This window comes from Dreissena polymorpha, chromosome 3 (assembly GCF_020536995.1).
Source record: "Dreissena polymorpha isolate Duluth1 chromosome 3, UMN_Dpol_1.0, whole genome shotgun sequence".
NCBI classification, from domain to species: Eukaryota; Metazoa; Mollusca; class Bivalvia; order Myida; family Dreissenidae; genus Dreissena; species Dreissena polymorpha.
This window is the reverse complement of record NC_068357.1, coordinates 54,285,638-54,308,605: the sequence shown is the minus strand read 5'-3', so window position 1 is coordinate 54,308,605 and position 22,968 is coordinate 54,285,638. Positions and strand designations below refer to the sequence as shown.

At 40.8% G+C, this 22,968-nt stretch overlaps 1 protein-coding gene across 1 annotated transcript in view; it reads left to right on the top strand.

Annotated features, from left to right (window-relative positions):
* Nucleotides 1-1,929: 1,929 nt before the first annotated feature.
* LOC127872235 (uncharacterized) overlaps nucleotides 1,930-22,968 on the top strand; it is a 64,898-nt gene continuing 43,859 nt past the window's right edge. Inside the window, exons 1-6 of the mRNA XM_052415566.1 lie at nucleotides 1,930-2,058; nucleotides 4,747-4,936; nucleotides 6,679-6,793; nucleotides 9,889-10,072; nucleotides 11,357-11,444; nucleotides 13,641-13,693. Coding sequence (XP_052271526.1) covers nucleotides 1,930-2,058; nucleotides 4,747-4,936; nucleotides 6,679-6,793; nucleotides 9,889-10,072; nucleotides 11,357-11,444; nucleotides 13,641-13,693 — 759 coding nt within the window. The remainder of the gene's footprint in view (nucleotides 2,059-4,746; nucleotides 4,937-6,678; nucleotides 6,794-9,888; nucleotides 10,073-11,356; nucleotides 11,445-13,640; nucleotides 13,694-22,968) is intronic.

Here is a 22,968-nt window from a genome sequence, read left to right as displayed (position 1 = left end):
ACACTTGTGAAGGCTTTTGAGACACTAAACTTTGTTGTTTGGTTCCTGGTCAAAAAGGAGAACGTTTTGGTTCTCTGCAAATGTAAGAATGGGGCGCTAAAATAAATCGGAAGTAAGCTCTCAAAATCGTGTTGTTTATAAGTAACTATTAAACAATATTACACAATTTCAGTGTTGTTGTTTTTTTAATTAAATAATAACTTTATCACAGTGTTACATATTATAGGTGTTACAAGAGTAATTTATTGTGAATGATTGCAATTCCAGTTTCGCTGTCACAGTTCTTCACATTTTCGAAAAAAATATTTCCAAACATTTGGCACATATTATATAAATAATAAAAGGATGCATGTATTATATTCAAATAAGGCAATAATGCTCTTTTAAAACATTTAAGGATTACATAAGCTTTCTTAAAAAATGGCTTATTTTTAATAACATGGAAAGACAGTGAGAGCCCTGTTCATCAACTTCAACATTTGGCTCTTACAAGAGGCGACCTCCATGTGGCAAGCACAGGGCAACATATTCATTATGTTGGCAAACTACCTCATGTATATATATTGAGAAATTGAGTGCTTTTCGGTGGTCTAAAATACTATTGCGTTTTATATTTAAACTGAAATCGTTTTTAATAAATAATGTCTACAATATTTTACAAGAAACTTTTTTTGATAGCATTAAACTTAATTGAAGATCTTACTTTGATTCCATTGTAAATCATCATTTATTATTACTATTATGTTATTTAAATAAAAGCACCAATTATTAAAAAAAAATAGTATTGAGTTATTTAAATCGTAAATTTACTTTCAATAGAGTTACATTTTAAATTCAATCTATATTTTTTTGGTTTGGTACCTAAAATTTCCTAAAAGAATTCATTTTAAAAAGTTCAGAGGTAGCTCATTCATGCCCCTTAATTCTTTACTGTAGGCATAGCATTAATTACTTAACTCAAAATTAATCCACAGTTTGCAAATATATGCCCCTGGTGTTATGGTATACCACCTCTATAAAAACCAATTAACCGAAACCTCCATGGCATTTACTATATAAATCTAATTTACCTAAGTTGTCATTTACCGAAACCTCCAGCAACTTCATGTTTGTGTTCTTTGTTTTCAAGTGAAAATAATGTTTGTACCTCTGGGCACAGTATCATGGCACACTAAGCTGAAGTAAACTTTCTAAAATATGTTCAGGAAAGAACTAAGTCTCACTAAAATTGTGCAGCCACCTGTTTTGTCAGCAGACCACTTGTCCTACAAGCCAGCGGCTCGTTGTTGGACTTCTGCACTGGCTGAGAGTTGTCCACTCTGTTTCTCATTCTTATATTGTCAACACGTTTCGAGATACTAAGTTCCAGAATTTTCTTTTAAAGGGATCTTTTCATGGTTTGGTAAATTGACAAAATTGAAAAAAGTTGTTTCAGATTTGCAAACTTTCGGTTTAGTTATGATATTTGTGAGGAAACAGTATAACTGAACGTTTGCCATGGTCTAATATAGCCATTATATGCATCTTTTGACGATTTAAAAACTAAAAATTATAAAGCGTTGCAACGCGAAACGATTGAATAATTTGGAGAGTTCTGTTGTTGTCGTTTAAATTTGTGAAAATACGAAGATTGCTTATATAACATATGAAATACGCTTCTTATGTTAGCTTTGCAGGATAGTACAGTTGGCTAATGCGTTTTTACTTCAGGATTCTGGGGGTCACTGGTTTGAGCCCTGCTGTGGGCTAATTTTTTTTAATTCTTTTTTTACTGGAGCTTTTAAAATTTAATGTTTACATTTATCAATATAAAGCATTTAATGACAAACTTCAAAACATGCCAAAATCTGTGAAAAGGCCCCTTTAAATAAAAATAATATGCCATATCAATGCCACCATAAACTACATTTTGATGTTTTCGATATATAGATGAGCAAGAGAAGACTTAGTCTGGAGCCTGGAAAGCGAGTTTTCCTACTGTCTTGCATTGATAAGGATCCAAGAAAGAATCTGTGCTCAATGATCAAACAGTTGAATGGGACTGTTTTGGTTTCTCAGGTATGTAGACTTACTGCATTTGAAATCAATTTTTCTTGCCTCAGACTTACAGCAACACTCTGGAGTCTTTATCTTAGTGAGAAAGACTTATTGACATTATGTTTTCATTTCGAAAGATATTGAGAATGCTCAGCTGAAATAATATATTGCTTTTAAATTTTTTACCAACCCTTCTTTCTCCGTGTCTTGACTTATCATATGTTACCTTTGAAAAACCACAACTTTTTCTCATTTTCACTCTAGAAGCCAACATTTGCTTTCAATTGTAATGAAACTTGGTCACAATTTTAAAAGACTTGTGACATTTTTATGTAGAAGCCGTATGTATTCCTCAGCCTTGATAAAAACTGGTCGGAATGATTATCTTAACAATAAGAAGGCCTTGAAACTGGGTCAAGTGGGGTCAAAAACTGGATCACCTGGTCAAGTCTTTGACAATTGCTAAGTTTGTTCAAATCAGGTGCCTGGGGTGAAAAATAAAACACGCTCAGGGGTCACATGATTTATAAAGACTATGGTCAAAACAGTTAATCTATCTGAAATCCCATATCAGTGGGTCAGAGGTACTATATTTGTAGAGCGACATTGTATGGTGGTTTTCTACTATGTTTGTTCAAATCATTACTCCACTCAAGTCAAAATAGGCCCCACTCTAGCTTGTTGCTTGCTGTTTTTTTTTATGAATAATTTGTTTATAGTAAAAACTTTTAATTTGTCCTACATCTGTCTGGTACCAAAGTCAGTCTATGTCACTAAAGTTGTTACACAAACTTCACATAATCTACAAAAAAAGGCTAGTTTTTACTTCTGTCAGGTTATCAACCTGTTTAAAAATGTTATTGCCTTTTGTTTAAAATTACATTATAAGAGCTTCAGTGTACCAACTTCTATATTTTGCATGTAATTCTTGTCAGACTTGTACAGAATAATCATGTCCAATGACTACAGCACATATCGTTAAGGTTTCATGATTCTGTTATTAGCTCATCTATTTTTTGACGGCGTCAGCGTCTGGTTAAGTTTTGCGTTTATGTCCACTTTCCTCATAAAGTATCAATGCTATTGCATTCAAACTTGGTACACTTACTTACTATCATGAGGGGACTGGGCAGGCAAAGTTAGATAACTCTTGCATGCATTTTGACAGAATTATGTGCCCTTTTTATACTTAGAAAATTGACAATTTTGGTTAAGTTTTGTGTTTAGGTCCATTTTATTCCTTAAGTATTAAAGCTATTGCTTTCATACTTGCAACACTTACTAACTATCATAAGGGGACTGTGCAGGCAAAGTTATGTAACTCTGACTGGCATTTTGACAGAATTATGTGCCCTTTTTATACTTAGAAAATTTGGTTAAGTTTTGTGTTTAGGTCCGCTTTATTCCTAAAGTATCAAAGCAATTGCTTTCATACTTGCAACACTTACTAACTATCATAAGGGGACTGTGCAGGCAAAGTTGTCATAAGGGAACTGTGCAGGCAAAGTGATGTAACACTGACTGGCATTTTGATGGAATTATGGGCCCTTTATTCTTAGAAAATTGAAAATTTGGCTAAGTTATGTGTTTTGGTCCACTTTACCCTTAAAGTATCATAGATATTGCTTTTATACTTGGAACACTCGCAAACTTTCATAAGGGGACAGTAAAGGACAAGTTGCATAACTCTGGTTGTCTTTTTTACGGAAGTATGGCCCTTTTTTGACTTAGTAACTTTAAATATATGGTTAAATTTTGTGTTAAGATCCACTTTACTTCTAAAGTATCAAGGCTATTGCTTTCAAACTTCAAATACTTTCATGCTATCATGAGGATACTGTACCTGACAAGTTTAATTTTACCTTGACCTTTGAATGACATTGACTCTCAAGGTCAAATTATTAAATTTTGCTAAAATTGCCATAACTTCTTTATTTATGATTAGATTTGATTGATACTTTGACAAAACAACTCTTACCTGACATACCACAATAGACTCCACCCAAACCATCCCCCCCCGCCCCCCGAATCCCCCCCCGCCATTTTTTTAAATTTAAATATCATTAATAAATGACCACCACACCCTCACACTATACTCCCCCCCCCCCAAAAAAATAAAATAATTGGTTGGTAAAATACACAAATATTTATTTATATTATTTTATTTTTGAAATACCGTCCAAGAATCCCCCTCCCCCCCTCCCCCCCCCCAAAAAAAAAATAGAATATTTTTTTTTTTTGCATTTTTGGGAAGATAATGTAATAAATTACCACACCCCCACACTATACATACCTCTCCACTCCACCCCTCCCTCCTTTGTGATTGAAATTGAGATAGGTCCCTTCACCTTTAAAAGAAAAATAGATGAGCGGTCTGCACCCGCAAGGCGGTGCTCTTGTTTTTAAGGAGTTATTACTCTCTGTTTTGGTTGTTTTAATTACATACAGAAGATTCTGTTCCAAATACCTCCTATATTTTGCATGCCATTTTCATATTTCATCTGTCATAAATATTCTTTCATCTAGTGATCTCGCCCCAGTGTTTTCCTTTCGCCTTCCCTGTAATGATCATTCTTTGACAAATGCAGAGAAACTAATGCTATTTTTCACCCCCCCCCCTCCTAAAAAATAGAGAACAGTACCCTTTTCATGTCATTTGTGAGATGAAAAAAGCTAGAATAAACTGCAAAAATTTCATATCTTGTTTAGGATTTCAGGTGTGACTGTACTCACGTCATCATTGGCAAGTTATCGAGGGGAGAGAAGTTTCTTGGAGCTCTGGCCAGTGGCAAGTGGGTGGTTCATCCAGACTACATTTGCGACTCACATAGGGCAGGAGATTTCTTGGATGAAGAGCAATACGAATGGTGTGGTGACAGGATTCTGGGCAAATATGAGGGTATGCTTATATATATTATTGAGCAGTGTTCTCGAAAATCTGGTCATTGATACATGTGCGTAAAGTGTCATCCTATATTAGCCTGTGCAGTCCACAGAGGCTAATCAGGGACAACATTTTCCTCTTTTATGGAATTTTTATGCCCCCGGTAGAGGGCAAATAGTGATCGGACTGTCCATCCGTCTGTCTGTCCGTCTTTCCGTCACATTTTGAGTTTAGGTTTCGAAAAATGCTCAAAACTTCTATGTCCCTTGAGATGTAACCTTCATATTTGGTATGCATGTGTATATGGACAAGGCCTTTCCATACGCACACAAATTTTGACCCCTGTGACCTTGACGTTGAACTTGGGGTTTGCGTTTAGGTTTTGAAATCTGTGTTTAGGTTTCGAAAAATGCTCATAACTTCTATGTCCCTTGAGATATAACCTTCATATTTGGTATGCATGTGTATATTGGACAAGGCCTTTCCACACGCACACAAATTTTGACCCCTGTGACCTTGACCTTGAACTTAGGGTCCGTGTTTACGTTTCGAAATCTGCATTTAGGTTTCGAAAAAAGCTCATTACTTCTATCAAGCGTTTATATGGGGCATAAGTCATCCTATGGTGACAGCTCTTGTTCTTGTAAATGAAAATGCAGTGAAGGCTGAAAGCAGTCCGCACTGGCTAATCTGGGATGACACTTAACGCACATGCATTAAGCCCAGTTTTCCCAGAACAAGGCTTAAATAGGTTGAGCTGTACTAATAACCCACTGGCAAAGGCTGATAACTCTGCAAGAGGCTGAGCATTTATCGTTCAAATCTAGCTGTAAACTGCAGTTGTGTTTACTAAACTTAATTTTACAGCTTTTTCAAACAGCCATCTTATATTGGGTCAAACATGAAACAATTTTAATTTCAAATAATTATATTTAAATCTACTTAAACTGTGATCTAAACATTCTTCATGTAGAAAACGGTTGTTAAATTATTATTTTTATGCTCCCCCAAAATTTATTTTGGGTGGAGCATATAGTTGCCGCTTCGTCTGTCCGTGTGTGTGTGTGTGTGCGTCCGTCTGTGCACAATTTTTGTCCGGGCTATTACTCAGCAACTAATGACCGGAATTCAATGAAACTTTATTGGAAGTTTCACTACCAAGAGGAGATGTGAATATTATCAGCGGGTTCTGGTCGGATGATTTTAAATAGAGTTATGGCCCTTTGAAATTTTCCATTAACTAGTGCAATTCTTGTCCGGGCTATTTCTCAGCAACTAATGACCGGAATTCAATGAAACTTTATGGGTAGCTTCACTACAAAAAGGATATGTGCATATTATCAGCGTGTTCTGGACGGATGATTTTTCACAGAGTTATGGCCCTTTGAAATTTTCCATTAACTGTACATATAGTGCAATTCTTGTCCGGGCTATTTCTCAGCAACTTATGACCGGAATTCAATGAAGCTCTATGGGAAGCTTAACTACATGTACCTTGAGGAGATGTGCATGTTATTTGTGGGGTCTGGTTACATGATTTATTTAGAGAGTTATGGCCATTTGAAATTTTTAAGTTGCTTAACAATCCATCGTATTATTTTGTCCAAAGTTATGCCCTTCAAGACGTTTCCTTTTATCTGAATATATAGTGCAATATTGTGACAAAAAAACTTTGGGGAGCATCACCCGTCTCCGACGGTTTCTTGTTTATGTGGCCAGTGTAAATAAAATTAGCAAAGATGTTCATTTATATTCAGTGAACGAGGAGATGGCGTTTGCTAGCAGGAGGTGGAGGTTTATGTTGGGTGCAGCCTTCTCGGGTTGGAAGGTCGCTGTTGTGGCAGGGCATGAACGGGCAACCATTATGAAAAGGTGAATAAGTCAGTTAATGTTTTTCCCAGGCCATTTTAGCGTGGCGAAAAGCCACGCCGCCCTCCAGGATCGCCACGCTGCCCTTTTCAAAGGCAAATTTCGCCATGCTCCCTTCTTTTCAAAGGCAAATTTCGCACGCGCCCTTATCGATAACATCTTTATTGCTTTACGATCTAACTTGGTCCGCAAAATCAGCGTCCTTGATTGTCTGTGACGCTCCGACTGTGCTTGATTTACTCGAGAGACGTGAACGTCTAATCGACTATATTATTTGAGCAGATTTAATCTATTACAGTGCTCGATTAATAGGTAGACTGCTCCAAAGCTGTGAATTAGTCATGCGTGAATAACCCCGTGTCAGTATCAATCGATAATGCAAGAGGCTATGTTATACCAAGCGCCCTTCTCGGTTGGCAATGTGTACTCCTCCACGATAAAATCGTTACTTCGGAGACTTTTGATGAAAAACTCGATGTTATTCTCATGGCAATTGTGCATTGCATGCATTAATCAGTTATATCAAAACATATTTTTACGCATAATTACATTTAAAAAAACAAACAAATTTATTCTTAGCGCTTTCGTCTTTACGATAATTAGATCTAATTATTGAAATAATTACTGAGACGTATACTAATTTAACAAAATGCGAATCGCGTATACGATTTAACGTTGCTATGCACACCTGTCGCTTACATCATTTGACATTTGAACAACATGGCGGACTATACAGAATTAAATTGCGACTCGGCAAAAATGGCAAATAACGTCGTAAACGATCGAATTAACGATGGAGATTATACATTAAGAAGGAATTAATGAAATGTCTGTGATAATCAACGATGCATAAAAATGTTTTAGATAACAACATTATTTATTTATTTGTAATCTACTTGGTGGATGTATGTCACGGAAACGAGTGTTTGCATATTGTTAGCGATTAATTTACTCGCAATGTTATTTTAAACATCTGGCAAGATTATTGTTAGAAAATGGGATAAGACAAACATGGTTTCATTTATATGTTAGTGGATCTGTGTATAATCAGATTCATATGCATATATTGCTTTATTATGTTTGTAGTGCTGTACAGTTTATTGAAACAGCATGAACTTAAATGTACATTGCAAGGTAAATATATTAATATAAATCATAGTAAGTTAAATACATCAATTGCCATTAAATGTGCTTGTTTATATGTTATTTTTTCCAAAATTCTGCTTCAGATGCGATTACATGTTGCCCCGTAATTCAGGTATTCAGGGAACGTTTTTGCCCTTTTTTGCCTAAACGGCGCGCTAAAATGCCCTTTTTGAAAGAAATGTGCCATGCCCCTTTGCCCTCCTGGGAAAAACACTATCAGTGTGTGTTTTATCCCAGACAAAAGACGCAGGTATATAGCATTGGCTTTGTCCATCCATCAGTCTGTCCGTTTGTCACAAAATTTTGAAATTGGTGGGTAATATCAATGCAGGGAATGTGCTTGTTTGGGTTAATATTTTAGGCCGAAATTCTGCCAGGTTCTCAATCTAAAGATGTTCTAAGTTCTATATTTTTATGACCCCCAGTTTATACTGGGGGAAATATTGTTTTTGCCCTGTCTGTTTGTTGATTTCTTAGTGTGCATCAAACTTTAACATTGGCCATAACTTTTGCAATATTGAAGATAGTGACTTGATATTTGGCATGTATGTGTATCTCACATTTTGAGTGGTGAAAAAGGTTAAGGTCATCTTTCAAGGTCAAAGGTCGAATATATGGTGAGGAGGGACATAGTGTTTCACAAACACATCTTGTTCCATTCTTTGTCAATGTGAAACTATTTGTTAGCGAAAAAGTCATTTTTTTTATTTCAGTCAAATGGCACCTTTTTTCCAAAATCATAATCAAAATGGTGCAAAAGTGAGTTCTTATTTTTTTAAAGTGCTAGACCAGTGTGTTAATTTTTGCCAAAATGCTACTGGCCCTGTAAGAGTTGTTATTGAAAATTCTAAATTGCTCTCAGGTAATTATCCCCCGCCAGAGGCGGAGGGATATTGTTTTGGCGTTGTCCGTCCGTCCTGCTGTTCGTCCATCCTTCCGTCCGTCCGGCACTTTTGTGTCCGGAGCCATATCTTGGAAGTGCTTTGGCGGATTTCATTGAAACTTCGTATGGGTATATATATGCATAAGAGGATGATGCTAGCCAAATGGCATTGTACACCATCTGTTAATAACAGAGTTATGGCCCTTTGTATCTTGAAAAAATGCTTTTTACTATAGGCACTTTTGTGTCCGGAGCCATATCTTGGAAGTGCTTTGGGGGATTAAATTGAAACTTGGTATAAGTATATATATGCATAAGAGGATGATGCACGCCGAATGGCATTGTATACAATCTGTTAAAAACTGAGTTATGGCCCTTTGTATCTTGAAAAAATGCTTTTAACTATAGGCACTTTTGTGTCCGGAGCCATATCTTGGAAGTGCTTTGGCGGATTTCATTGAAACTTGGTATGAGTATATATCCCGCTGCCAGAGGCGGAGGTATATTGTTTTGGCGTTGTCCGGCTGTCCGTCCGGCTGTCCGTCCGGCTGTCCGTCCGGCTGTCCATCTGTCTGTCACTTTTGTGTCCGGAGCCATATCTTGGAAGTGCTTTGGCGTATTTCATTGAAACTTCGTAAGAGTATATATATGGATAAGAGGATAATGCACGCCAAATGGCATTGTACACCATCTGTTAATAACGGAGTTATGGCCCTTTGTATCTTGGAAAAATGCTTGTTTGAGTGTCAAATATAATACTCTTGTGTCCAGAAGCATATAGGCGGGGGATATCAATTCAACGAATTTGCTTGTTTGTACTCAAAGTAAAAAAACATAATATTGTTAGCGTTAGAAAATCAAACATGTTTTGTGGTTTGCTTACAAGTACATCGAATTCATAATGCCTATGTTTGATATTTAACCCTTTCCCCATCAGAAGCAAAGTAAAAAAGGCTATTTGCAAACAGCATTAAACGAAAACAGCCTGTGAGTAACTCACAGTCTGTTCAGGTTTTATGCAACTTGTTGCTCATCAGTATTTTGAGTTGTTCTCTTGTTGTTTCTAAAGGCTTCTCCATGCTGGAGGTGCAGAACTGTTCAACATTCCTCTGCCTCTGAAGAAGCCAGAAAAGATTGCCGACATGGTTACATACGTGTTTGTAAGCGAGGCGCACAAAGGTGCTGTGGCCCCATTGGTCGACTACGGCGTCCTGTGCCTGAAGCCAGAGTATATCAGCGATTATCTAATAAAGGTGTGTTGTGTATGAACCATCCTCTGTGAAAACAGAGTGTAATGCATGTGCACAAAGTGTCGTTGCAGATAAGCCTGTGCAGTCTACAAAGGGTTACTCTTTCAGGGACAACGCTCTCCCTTTAAACTGGATTTTGCTAAGAAACTTCTTATGAAAGAAAAATACCATAAATGAGGAAGGTATTGTCCCTGATTAGCCTGTGCAGACTTCGCATGAAAAATACCATAAATGAGGAAGGTGTTGTCCCTGATTAGCCTGTGCAGACTTCACATGAAAAATACCATAAATGAGGAAGGTGTTGCCCCTGATTAGCCTGTGCAGACTTCACATGAAAAATACCATAAATGAGGAAGGTGTTGTCCCTGATTAGCCTGTGCAGACTTCACATGAAAAATACCATAAATGAGGAAGGTGTCGTCCCTGATTAGCCTGTGCAGACTTCACATGAAAAATACCATAAATGAGGAAGGTGTCGTCCCTGATTAGCCTGTGCAGACTTCACATGAAAAATACCATAAATGAGGAAGGTGAAGTCCCTGATTAGCCTGTGCAGATTTCACATTAAAAATACCATAAATGAGATAGGTGTTGTCCCTGATTAGCCTGTGCAGACTTCACATGCATTAAACATCTTTTCCCCAGAATGAGGCTCATATATAGAAAAAAATGTATATTTCTGGTACTATATTTCGGGTACTATATTTCTGGTACTATATTTCGGGTACTATATTTCTGGTACTATATTTCGGGTACTATATTTCTGGTACTATATTTTACGGGAGGGTTTAAATATCATAATGTCACATTGTGTTATTATTTTGTTATTTGTGATTTGCAAATGAACTCCTCCTGACATACTCTAATTGTATTTAATTGTATGTTAGCGTCATTTATAGCTCGAAGCTGTCAACATTTTCGGTTTATATTCTGTTGTAACTTCATTATATAATATTAGGGAACTGGCTTTCAAAATTTCGTTTTCATAAATGTTCATGAGACAACTCAAAACCAAATAAATTACTCTTCACTTTTAAGTACTCTCCATATAAAGTTAAGATAGTAACAATAAGTTGATCAGAAAAGGGTTAACATGACAAATGGGAACTGATAGCTGTGAAAGTTAAATATGACAAACTGATCACAGACTGTTTTTTTAATAAAGAGTTGTTTAATTGGTTGAATATATGGGCAGAATTGAACTTTGGATTAAGAGGGAGATTTAATCTAGATGGAGTATAACAGTAATACCAAACATGTCCAGTTACTTTTTACTGTGTTGTTTAGGACCCTGTGCCAGATGTTATGGAGTATGTGGTGACAGTGGACAACACCAACACTGCTGTCCAGGAGCATACCCCTAACCAATCTGAAGGTATAAAATTCTCCATAATTTGTGCAAACTGATAACCTTTACCAATATTAAGGTATGCAATTCTTCATGCTTCAATATATGTGTTTGCCAACTGACTTGCACTACTAGAGTGTTAAATATTGATATTAATATCAATGAAATATTAAAAACACCCATTGATTATAGGCCTGCTAAAAGTGGAGGTGGGGGACAACTGGAAATACCATTGTGGTCTGTTTGTTTGTTAATTGACACAAACTTGTCTAAATAAGTTTTCACACACTTTGCAACATACAATATTCAAACTTGTTGTACGCCAATGAAAGAACAGAAAATATGGTAACAGTTGAACACCTGCGTCGGGCAGTCGACGGGCGGTTTCTATTTTTCTTTTTCAATCCGTTCTTTATGAAATTTGGTGACAATGTTTGTGAGCACAAAATCTTGATAAAGTTCTATTATCTGCTTGATCACTTGAAGCAGCTTGAATTATACAAAAATTGGTCAGAAGAACCTTGTCCAACTTCAAGTACAGTCAATCGTGTATTAAGAGACCACTCAAGGGAGTTTCCAAAAGTGGTCTCTTCATAAAATGGTCTTTAAATAAAAAAGGCCAATCTGGAAGAATGCTTACTTATTGCATCCTTACACCATATAAACACAATATCATTAATGTCCTCATTCCCCGTCGTTTACCTCGCGCTTTTTTTCTTGATGCATTATTTTCCACGTCTTCAAGCACCTTTACGCTTAAAAATGTTCTGAATTTGAGTTTTTCCAACTCCAAACTCATTCCCGATTTTACGTGCACTTTTGCTCTTAGACAATTCCAATACCCGAATTTTCTCATTCAACGTTAACACTTGCCGTTTTAACATTTGAATTTATGCATGTACGCTTAAGGAAATCGGACTCGATTATGATACACAAAGCGCTGAAAAAATTAAAACACGTCAATTGGAAACAAACAGGCCTGATTGGAAAATTTATAAAGAAAATAACAATGTGATTGGCTAAGACATACTTTTTAGTATAATTACAATTTGTTAATGAACGGATTTCGACAGATGTTGCCGATTAATAGTTTATTTTCCGCACCTCTCAGGAAATGTTTGTCGCGTACAGTGCATTATTTCTGCACCTGTTATCTATACTCGAGAAAAATCGGTAAACAAGTTTGTCCATTGTAAACTATTTAAACGGTAGACTGTGCTTAATACGCTCCATTATTATTCAACTTAATAAATTGATACCAGTGCTCCAGCTAGGATTTGAAAAGGGCAGGGGGGCTTTTTTGTCAAAAAGGCACTTTCGACGCGCAGTATTTTGTGAAAAGGGCACTTTCGACGCGAAGTATTTTGTGAAAAGGGCACGTTCGAGCGCGCGGGTGTTTCTGGAATACTTCCTATTGCATGTTAATTTATATGTTATAAATAATTGTATTATTCCCATTATTATTAAACCATTCAAATATAATGTCTACAATGAGGATTAAACTAATTACAATGTAATAAAAGATTTATGAATTATCATATGTAAAAAAAATAAAAAATAAAAATATTTTTTATTTTTTTTGAGGGGGAGGGGGGGGGGGCAGGGCGAAGGTTCGGGGGGGGGGGGGGGGGGGGGGGGGGGGCAGGGCGGAGGTTCGGGAGCACTGTGATACGCAGTCTGCATCAATACCGGTTAGAACCGGTCAACGAGACAAAGCACAATCATAATGGCTGGTGTGAAAACAAAACAAAGGTGTAACAGTACATCTTATCGGCTTAGATAAACACTCAACAAGAATTTGTCCCTAAACGATCAATAGATTAACCACTTTTACCTCAGAGTGGTCGCTTAATTAAAGATTTGGACATCAAAATACACAAAAATCAGCGGTCGTTGGTCGCATAAGACAAAAGTCGCTTAATACAATATCAAAATATAGTGAAAAAGCTCGGTGGGATTTCAAAGTGGTCGCATAAAACAAAGGTCGCTTAATTCAAGTGGTGGCATCCACAAGATTGACTGTAAAATGATTCAATGGTATTATCAACTTAGAAATTTATTATTACAACTTGCTGCTAATACTGTAACAAGGTTTTGTTAAAGTTATCTTGTTTGCAAACGGACAATCAGACATGCACTAGTACTTTGTTAAGTATTGTTTCAGTTAAGTACTGGAAAACACTCATGTAATACTGATATTGGTTGGATCTTTTCTGATTTCAGATGATATCATTGAGCAATATTATATATTGGCAACACAGGTAGAAGATTTTGAGGTATGTTCACATCACATTGATTAGTGCACAATAATTAAAATGTAATAAAATATAATCAATTTCAATTTTAATAACAATTCTTCACAAGTTTTACAAATCTTACTGCATTTTGCAGATTTCTGTAAATTTAAATAAGCCCCGCTCTGGGAAATGCAGAGTGCACAAGCTAATATGGGCCGACACTTAAGGCACATGCATTAAGCCCTCTGTTCACTGAGTGAATGCAGAGTGCACAAGCTAATATGGGCTAACACTTAAGGCACATGCATTAAGCCCTCTGTTCACTGAGTGAATGCAGAGTGCACAAGCTAATATGGGCCAACACTTAAGGCACATGCATTAAGCCCTCTGTTCACTGAGTGAATGCAGAGTGCACAAGCTAATATGGGCCGACACTTAAGGCACATGCATTAAGCCCTCTGTTCACTGAGTGAATGCAGGGTGCACAAGCTAATATGGGCCGACACTTAAGACACATGCATTAAGACCTCTGTTTACTGAGTGAATGCAGAGTGCACAAGCTAATATGGGCCAATTCTTAAGGCACATGCATTAAGCCCTCTGTTCACTGAGTGAATGCAGAGTGCACAAGCTAATCTGGGCCAACACTTAAGGCACATGCATTAAGCCCTCTGTTCACTGAGTGAATGCAGAGTGCACAAGCTAATATGGGCCAACACTTAAGGCACATGCATTAAGCCCTCTGTTCACTGAGTGAATGCAGAGTGCACAAGCTAATCTGGGCCAACACTTAAGGCACATGCATTAAGCCCTCTGTTCACTGAGTGAATGCAGAGTGCACAAGCTAATATGGGCCGACACTTAAGGCACATGCATTAAGCCCTCTGTTCACTGAGTGAATGCAGAGTGCACACGCTAATATGGGCCAACACTTAAGACACATGCATTAAGCCCTCTGTTCACTGAGTGAATGCAGAGTGCACAAGCTAATATGGGCCAACACTTAAGGCACATGCATTAAGCCCTCTGTTCACTGAGTGAATGCAGAGTGCACAAGCTAATATGGGCCGACACTTAAGGCACATGCATTAAGCCCTCTGTTCACTGAGTGAATGCAGAGTGCACAAGCTAATATGGGCCGACACTTAAGGCACATGCATTAAGCCCTCTGTTCACTGAGTGAATGCAGAGTGCACAAGCTAATATGGGCCGACACTTAAGGCACATGCATTAAGCCCTCTGTTCACTGAGTAATTGCAGAGTGCACAAGCTAATATGGGTCGACACTTAAGACACATGCATTAAGCCCTCTGTTCACTGAGTGAATGCAGAGTGCACAAGCTAATATGGGTCGACACTTAAGGCACATGCATTAAGCCCTCTGTTCACTGAGTGAATGCAGAGTGCACAAGCTAATATGGGCCGACACTTAAGGCACATGCATTAAGCCCTCTGTTCACTGAGTGAATGCAGAGTGCACACGCTAATATAGGCCAACACTTAAGGCACATGCATTAAGCCCTCTGTTCACTGAGTGAATGCAGAGTGGACAAGCTAATATGGGCCAACACTTAAGGCACATGCATTAAGCCCTCTGTTCACTGAGTGAATGCAGAGTGCACAAGCTTATATGGGCCGACACTTAAGGCACATGCATTAAGCCCTCTGTTCACTGAGTGAATGCAGAGTGCACAAGCTAATATGGGCCGACACTTAAGGCACATGCATTAAGCCCTCTGTTCACTGAGTGAATGCAGAGTGCACAAGCTAATATGGGCCGACACTTAAGACACATGCATTAAGCCCTCTGTTCACTGAATGAATGCAGAGTGCACAAGCTAATATGGGCCGACACTTAAGGCACATGCATTAAGCCCTCTGTTCACTGAGTGAACGCAGAGTGCACAAGCTAATATGGGCCGACACTTATGACACATGCATTAAGCCCTCTGTTCACTGAGTGAATGCAGAGTGCACAAGCTAATATGGGCCGACATTTAAGGCACATGCATTAAGCCCTCTGTTCACTGAGTAAATGCAGAGTGCACAAGCTTATATGGGCCGACACTTAAGGCACATGCATTAAGCCGTCTGTTTACTGAGTGAATGCAGAGTGCACAAGCTAATATGGGCCGACACTTAAGGCACATGCATTAAGCCCTCTGTTCACTGAGTGAATGCAGAGTGCACAAGCTAATATGGGCCGACACTTAAGGCACATGCATTAAGCCCTCTGTTCACTGAGTGAATGCAGAGTGCACAAGCTAATATGGGCCGACACTTAAGGCACATGCATTAAGCCCTATGTTCACTGAGTGAATGCAGAGTGCACAAGCTTATATGGGCCGACACTTAAGGCACATGCATTAAGCCCTCTGTTCACTGAGTGAATGCAGAGTGCACAAGCTAATATGGGCCGACACTTAAGGCACATGCATTAAGCCCTCTGTTCACTGAGTGAATGCAGAGTGCACAAGCTAATATGGGCCGACACTTAAGGCACATGCATTAAGCCCTCTGTTCACTGAGTGAATGCAGAGTGCACAAGCTAATATGGGCCGACACTTAAGGCACATGCATTAAGCCCTCTGTTCACTGAGTAATTGCAGAGTGCACAAGCTAATATGGGCCGACACTTAAGACACATGCATTAAGCCCTCTGTTCACTGAGTGAATGCAGAGTGCACAAGCTTATATGGGCCGACACTTAAGGCACATGCATTAAGCCCTCTGTTCACTGAGTGAATGCAGAGTGCACAAGCTAATATGGGCCGACACTTAAGGCACATGCATTAAGCCCTCTGTTCACTGAGTGAATGCAGAGTGCACAAGCTAATATGGGCCGACACTTAAGGCACATGCATTAAGCCCTCTGTTCACTGAGTGAATGCAGAGTGCACAAGCTAATATGGGCCGACACTTAAGGCACATGCATTAAGCCCTCTGTTCACTGAGTGAATGCAGAGTGCACAAGCTAATATGGGCCGACACTTAAGGCACATGCATTAAGCCCTCTGTTCACTGAGTGAATGCAGAGTGCACAAGCTAATATGGGCCGACACTTAAGGCACATGCATTAAGCCCTCTGTTCACTGAGTGAATGCAGAGTGCACAAGCTAATATGGGCCGACACTTAAGGCACATGCATTAAGCCCTCTGTTCACTGAGTGAATGCAGAGTGCACAAGCTAATATGGGCCGACACTTAAGGCACATGCATTAAGCCCTCTGTTCACTGAGTGAATGCAGAGTGCACAAGCTAATATGGGCCGACACTTAAGGCACATGCATTAAGCCCTCTGTTCACTGAGTGAATGCAGAGTGCACAAGCTAATATGGGCCGACACTTAAGGCACATGCATTAAGCCCTCTGTTCACTGAGTGAATGCAGAGTGCACAAGCTAATATGGGCCGACACTTAAGGCACATGCATTAAGCCCTCTGTTCACTGAGTGAATGCAGAGTGCACAAGCTAATATGGGCCGACACTTAAGGCACATGCATTAAGCCCTCTGTTCACTGAGTGAATGCAGAGTGCACAAGCTAATATGGGCCGACACTTAAGGCACATGCATTAAGCCCTCTGTTCACTGAGTGAATGCAGAGTGCACAAGCTAATATGGGCCGACACTTAAGGCACATGCATTAAGCCCTCTGTTCACTGAGTGAATGCAGAGTGCACAAGCTAATATGGGCCGACACTTAAGGCACATGCATTAAGCCCTCTGTTCACTGAGTGAATGCAGAGTGCACAAGCTAATATGGGCCGACACTTAAGGCACATGCATTAAGCCCTCTGTTCACTGAGTGAATGCAGAGTGCACAAGCTAATATGGGCCGACACTTAAGGCACATGCATTAAGCCCTCTGTTCACTGAGTGAATGCAGAGTGCACAAGCTAATATGGGCCGACACTTAAGGCACATGCATTAAGCCCTCTGTTCACTGAGTGAATGCAGAGTGCACAAGCTAATATGGGCCGACACTTAAGGCACATGCATTAAGCCCTCTGTTCACTGAGTGAATGCAGAGTGCACAAGCTAATATGGGCCGACACTTAAGGCACATGCATTAAGCCCTCTGTTCACTGAGTGAATGCAGAGTGCACAAGCTAATATGGGCCGAACACTTAAGGCACATGCATTAAGCCCTCTGTTCACTGAGTGAATGCAGAGTGCACAAGCTAATATGGGCCGACACTTAAGGCACATGCATTAAGCCCTCTGTTCACTGAGTGAATGCAGAGTGCACAAGCTAATATGGGCCGACACTTAAGGCACATGCATTAAGCCCTCTGTTCACTGAGTGAATGCAGAGTGCACAAGCTAATATGGGCCGACACTTAAGGCACATGCATTAAGCCCTCTGTTCACTGAGTGAATGCAGAGTGCACAAGCTAATATGGGCCGACACTTAAGGCACATGCATTAAGCCCTCTGTTCACTGAGTGAATGCAGAGTGCACAAGCTAATATGGGCCGACACTTAAGGCACATGCATTAAGCCCTCTGTTCACTGAGTGAATGCAGAGTGCACAAGCTAATATGGGCCAACACTTAAGGCACATGCATTAAGCCCTCTGTTCACTGAGTGAATGCAGAGTGCACAAGCTAATATGGGCCGACACTTAAGGCACATGCATTAAGCCCTCTGTTCACTGAGTGAATGCAGAGTGCACAAGCTTATATGGGCCGACACTTAAGGCACATGCATTAAGCCCTCTGTTCACTGAGTGAATGCAGAGTGCACAAGCTAATATGGGCCGACACTTAAGGCACATGCATTAAGCCCTCTGTTCACTGAGTGAATGCAGAGTGCACAAGCTAATATGGGCCGACACTTAAGGCACATGCATTAAGCCCTCTGTTCACTGAGTGAATGCAGAGTGCACAAGCTAATATGGGCCGACACTTAAGGCACATGCATTAAGCCCTCTGTTCACTGAGTGAATGCAGAGTGCACAAGCTAATATGGGCCGACACTTAAGGCACATGCATTAAGCCCTCTGTTCACTGAGTGAATGCAGAGTGCACAAGCTAATATGGGCCGACACTTAAGGCACATGCATTAAGCCCTCTGTTCACTGAGTGAATGCAGAGTGCACAAGCTAATATGGGCCGACACTTAAGGCACATGCATTAAGCCCTCTGTTCACTGAGTGAATGCAGAGTGCACAAGCTAATATGGGCCGACACTTAAGGCACATGCATTAAGCCCTCTGTTCACTGAGTGAATGCAGAGTGCACAAGCTAATATGGGCCGACACTTAAGGCACATGCATTAAGCCCTCTGTTCACTGAGTGAATGCAGAGTGCACAAGCTAATATGGGCCGACACTTAAGGCACATGCATTAAGCCCTCTGTTCACTGAGTGAATGCAGAGTGCACAAGCTAATATGGGCCGACACTTAAGGCACATGCATTAAGCCCTCTGTTCACTGAGTGAATGCAGAGTGCACAAGCTAATATGGGCCGACACTTAAGGCACATGCATTAAGCCCTCTGTTCACTGAGTGAATGCAGAGTGCACAAGCTAATATGGGCCGACACTTAAGGCACATGCATTAAGCCCTCTGTTCACTGAGTGAATGCAGAGTGCACAAGCTAATATGGGCCGACACTTAAGGCACATGCATTAAGCCCTCTGTTCACTGAGTGAATGCAGAGTGCACAAGCTAATATGGGCCGACACTTAAGGCACATGCATTAAGCCCTCTGTTCACTGAGTGAATGCAGAGTGCACAAGCTATAATGGGCCGACACTTAAGGCACATGCATTAAGCCCTCTGTTCACTGAGTGAATGCAGAGTGCACAAGCTAATATGGGCCGACATTAAGGCACATGCATTAAGCCCTCTGTTCACTGAGTGAATGCAGAGTGCACAAGCTAATATGGGCCGACACTTAAGGCACATGCATTAAGCCGTCTGTTCACTGAGTGAATGCAGAGTGCACAAGCTAATATGGGCCGACACTTAAGGCACATGCATTAAGCCCTCTGTTCACTGAGTGAATGCAGAGTGCACGAGCTTATATGGGCCGACACTTAAGGCACATGCATTAAGCCCTCTGTTCACTGAGTGAATGCAGAGTGCACAAGCTAATATGGGCCGACATCTAAGGCACATGCATTAAGCCCTCTGTTCACTGAGTGAATGCAGAGTGCACAAGCTAATATGGGCCGACACTTAAGACACATGCATTAAGCCCTCTGTTCACTGAGTGAATGCAGAGTGCACAAGCTAATATGGGCCAACACTTAAGGCACATGCATTAAGCCCTCTGTTCACTGAGTGAATGCAGAGTGCACAAGCTAATATGGGCCAACACTTAAGGCACATGCATTAAGCCCTCTGTTCACTGAGTAATTGCAGAGTGCACAAGCTAATATGGGTCGACACTTAAGGCACATGCATTAAGCCCTCTGTTCACTGAGTGAATGCAGAGTGCACAAGCTAATATGGGCCGACACTTAAGGCACATGCATTAAGCCCTCTGTTCACTGAGTGAATGCAGAGTGCACAAGCTAATATGGGTCGACACTTAAGACACATGCATTAAGCCCTCTGTTCACTGAGTGAATGCAGAGCGCACAAGCTAATATGGGCCGACACTTAAGGCACATGCATTAAGCCCTCTGTTCACTGAGTGAATGCAGAGTGCACACGCTAATATGGGCGGACACTTAAGGCACATGCATTAAGCCCTCTGTTCACTGAGTGAATGCAGAGTGCACAAGCTTATATGGACCGACACTTAAGGCACATGCATTAAGCCCTCTGTTCACTGAGTGAATGCAGAGTGCACAAGCTAATATGGGCCGACACTTAAGGCACATGCATTAAGCCCTCTGTTCACTGAGTGAATGCAGAGTGCACAAGCTAATATGGGCCGACACTTAAGGCACATGCATTAAGCCCTCTGTTCACTGAGTGAATGCAGAGTGCACAAGATAATATGGGCTGACACTTAAGGCACATGCATTAAGCCCTCTGTTCACTGAGTGAATGCAGAGTGCACAAGCTTATATGGGCCAACACTTAAGGCACATGCATTAAGCCCTCTGTTCACTGAGTGAATGCAGTGTGCACAAGCTGATATGGGCCAACACTTAAGGCACATGCATTAAGCCCTCTGTTCACTGAGTGAATGCAGAGTGCACAAGCTAATATGGGCCGACACTTAAGGCACATGCATTAAGCCCTCTGTTCACTGAGTGAATGCAGAGTGCACAAGCTAATATGGGCCGACACTTAAGGCACATGCATTAAGCCCTCTGTTCACTGAGTGAATGCAGAGTGCACAAGCTAATATGGGCGGACACTTAAGGCACATGCATTAAGCCCTCTGTTCACTGAGTGAATGCAGAGTGCACAAGCTTATATGGGCCGACACTTAAGGCACATGCATTAAGCCCTCTGTTCACTGAGTGAATGCAGAGTGCACAAGCTAATATGGGCCGACACTTAAGGCACATGCATTAAGCCCTCTGTTCACTGAGTGAATGCAGAGTGCACAAGCTAATATGGGCGACACTTAAGGCACATGCATTAAGCCCTCTGTTCACTGAGTGAATGCAGAGTGCACAAGCTTATATGGGCCGACACTTAAGGCACATGCATTAAGCCCTCTGTTCACTGAGTGAATGCAGAGTGCACAAGCTAATATGGGCGGACACTTAAGGCACATGCATTAAGCCCTCTGTTCACTGAGTGAATGCAGAGTGCACAAGCTAATATGGGCCGACACTTAAGGCACATGCATTAAGCCCTCTGTTCACTGAGTGAATGCAGAGTGCACAAGCTAATATGGGCCGACACTTAAGGCACATGCATTAAGCCCTCTATTCACTGAGTGAATGCAGAGTGCACAAGCTAATATGGGCCGACACTTAAGGCACATGCATTAAGCCCTCTGTTCACTGAGTGAATGCAGAGTGCACAAGCTAATATGGGCGGACACTTAAGGCACATGCATTAAGCCCTCTGTTCACTGAGTGAATGCAGAGTGCACAAGCTAATATGGGCCGACACTTAAGGCACATGCATTAAGCCCTCTGTTCACTGAGTGAATGCAGAGTGCACAAGCTAATATGGGCCGACACTTAAGGCACATGCATTAAGCCCTCTGTTCACTGAGTGAATGCAGAGTGCACAAGCTAATATGGGCGGACACTTAAGGCACATGCATTAAGCCCTCTGTTCACTGAGTGAATGCAGAGTGCACAAGCTAATATGGGCCGACACTTAAGGCACATGCATTAAGCCCTCTGTTCACTGAGTGAATGCAGAGTGCACAAGCTAATATGGGCCGACACTTAAGGCACATGCATTAAGCCCTCTGTTCACTGAGTGAATGCAGAGTGCACAAGCTAATATGGGCCGACACTTAAGGCACATGCATTAAGCCCTCTGTTCACTGAGTGAATGCAGAGTGCACAAGCTAATATGGGCCGACACTTAAGGCACATGCATTAAGCCCTCTGTTCACTGAGTGAATGCAGAGTGCACAAGCTAATATGGGCCGACACTTAAGGCACATGCATTAAGCCCTCTGTTCACTGAGTGAATGCAGAGTGCACAAGCTAATATGGGCGGACACTTAAGGCACATGCATTAAGCCCTCTGTTCACTGAGTGAATGCAGAGTGCACAAGCTTATATGGGCCGACACTTAAGGCACATGCATTAAGCCCTCTGTTCACTGAGTGAATGCAGAGTGCACAAGCTAATATGGGCCGACACTTAAGGCACATGCATTAAGCCCTCTGTTCACTGAGTGAATGCAGAGTGCACAAGCTAATATGGGCCGACACTTAAGGCACATGCATTAAGCCCTCTGTTCACTGAGTGAATGCAGAGTGCACAAGCTAATATGGGCAGACACTTAAGGCACATGCATTAAGCCCTCTGTTCACTGAGTGAATGCAGAGTGCACAAGCTAATATGGGCCGACACTTAAGGCACATGCATTAAGCCCTCTGTTCACTGAGTGAATGCAGAGTGCACAAGCTAATATGGGCCGACACTTAAGGCACATGCATTAAGCCCTCTGTTCACTGAGTGAATGCAGAGTGCACAAGCTAATATGGGCCGACACTTAAGGCACATGCATTAAGCCCTCTGTTCACTGAGTGAATGCAGAGTGCACAAGCTTATATAGGGCCGACACTTAAGGCACATGCATTAAGCCCTCTGTTCACTGAGTGAATGCAGAGTGCACAAGCTAATATGGGCCGACACTTAAGGCACATGCATTAAGCCCTCTGTTCACTGAGTGAATGCAGAGTGCACAAGCTAATATAGGGCCGACACTTA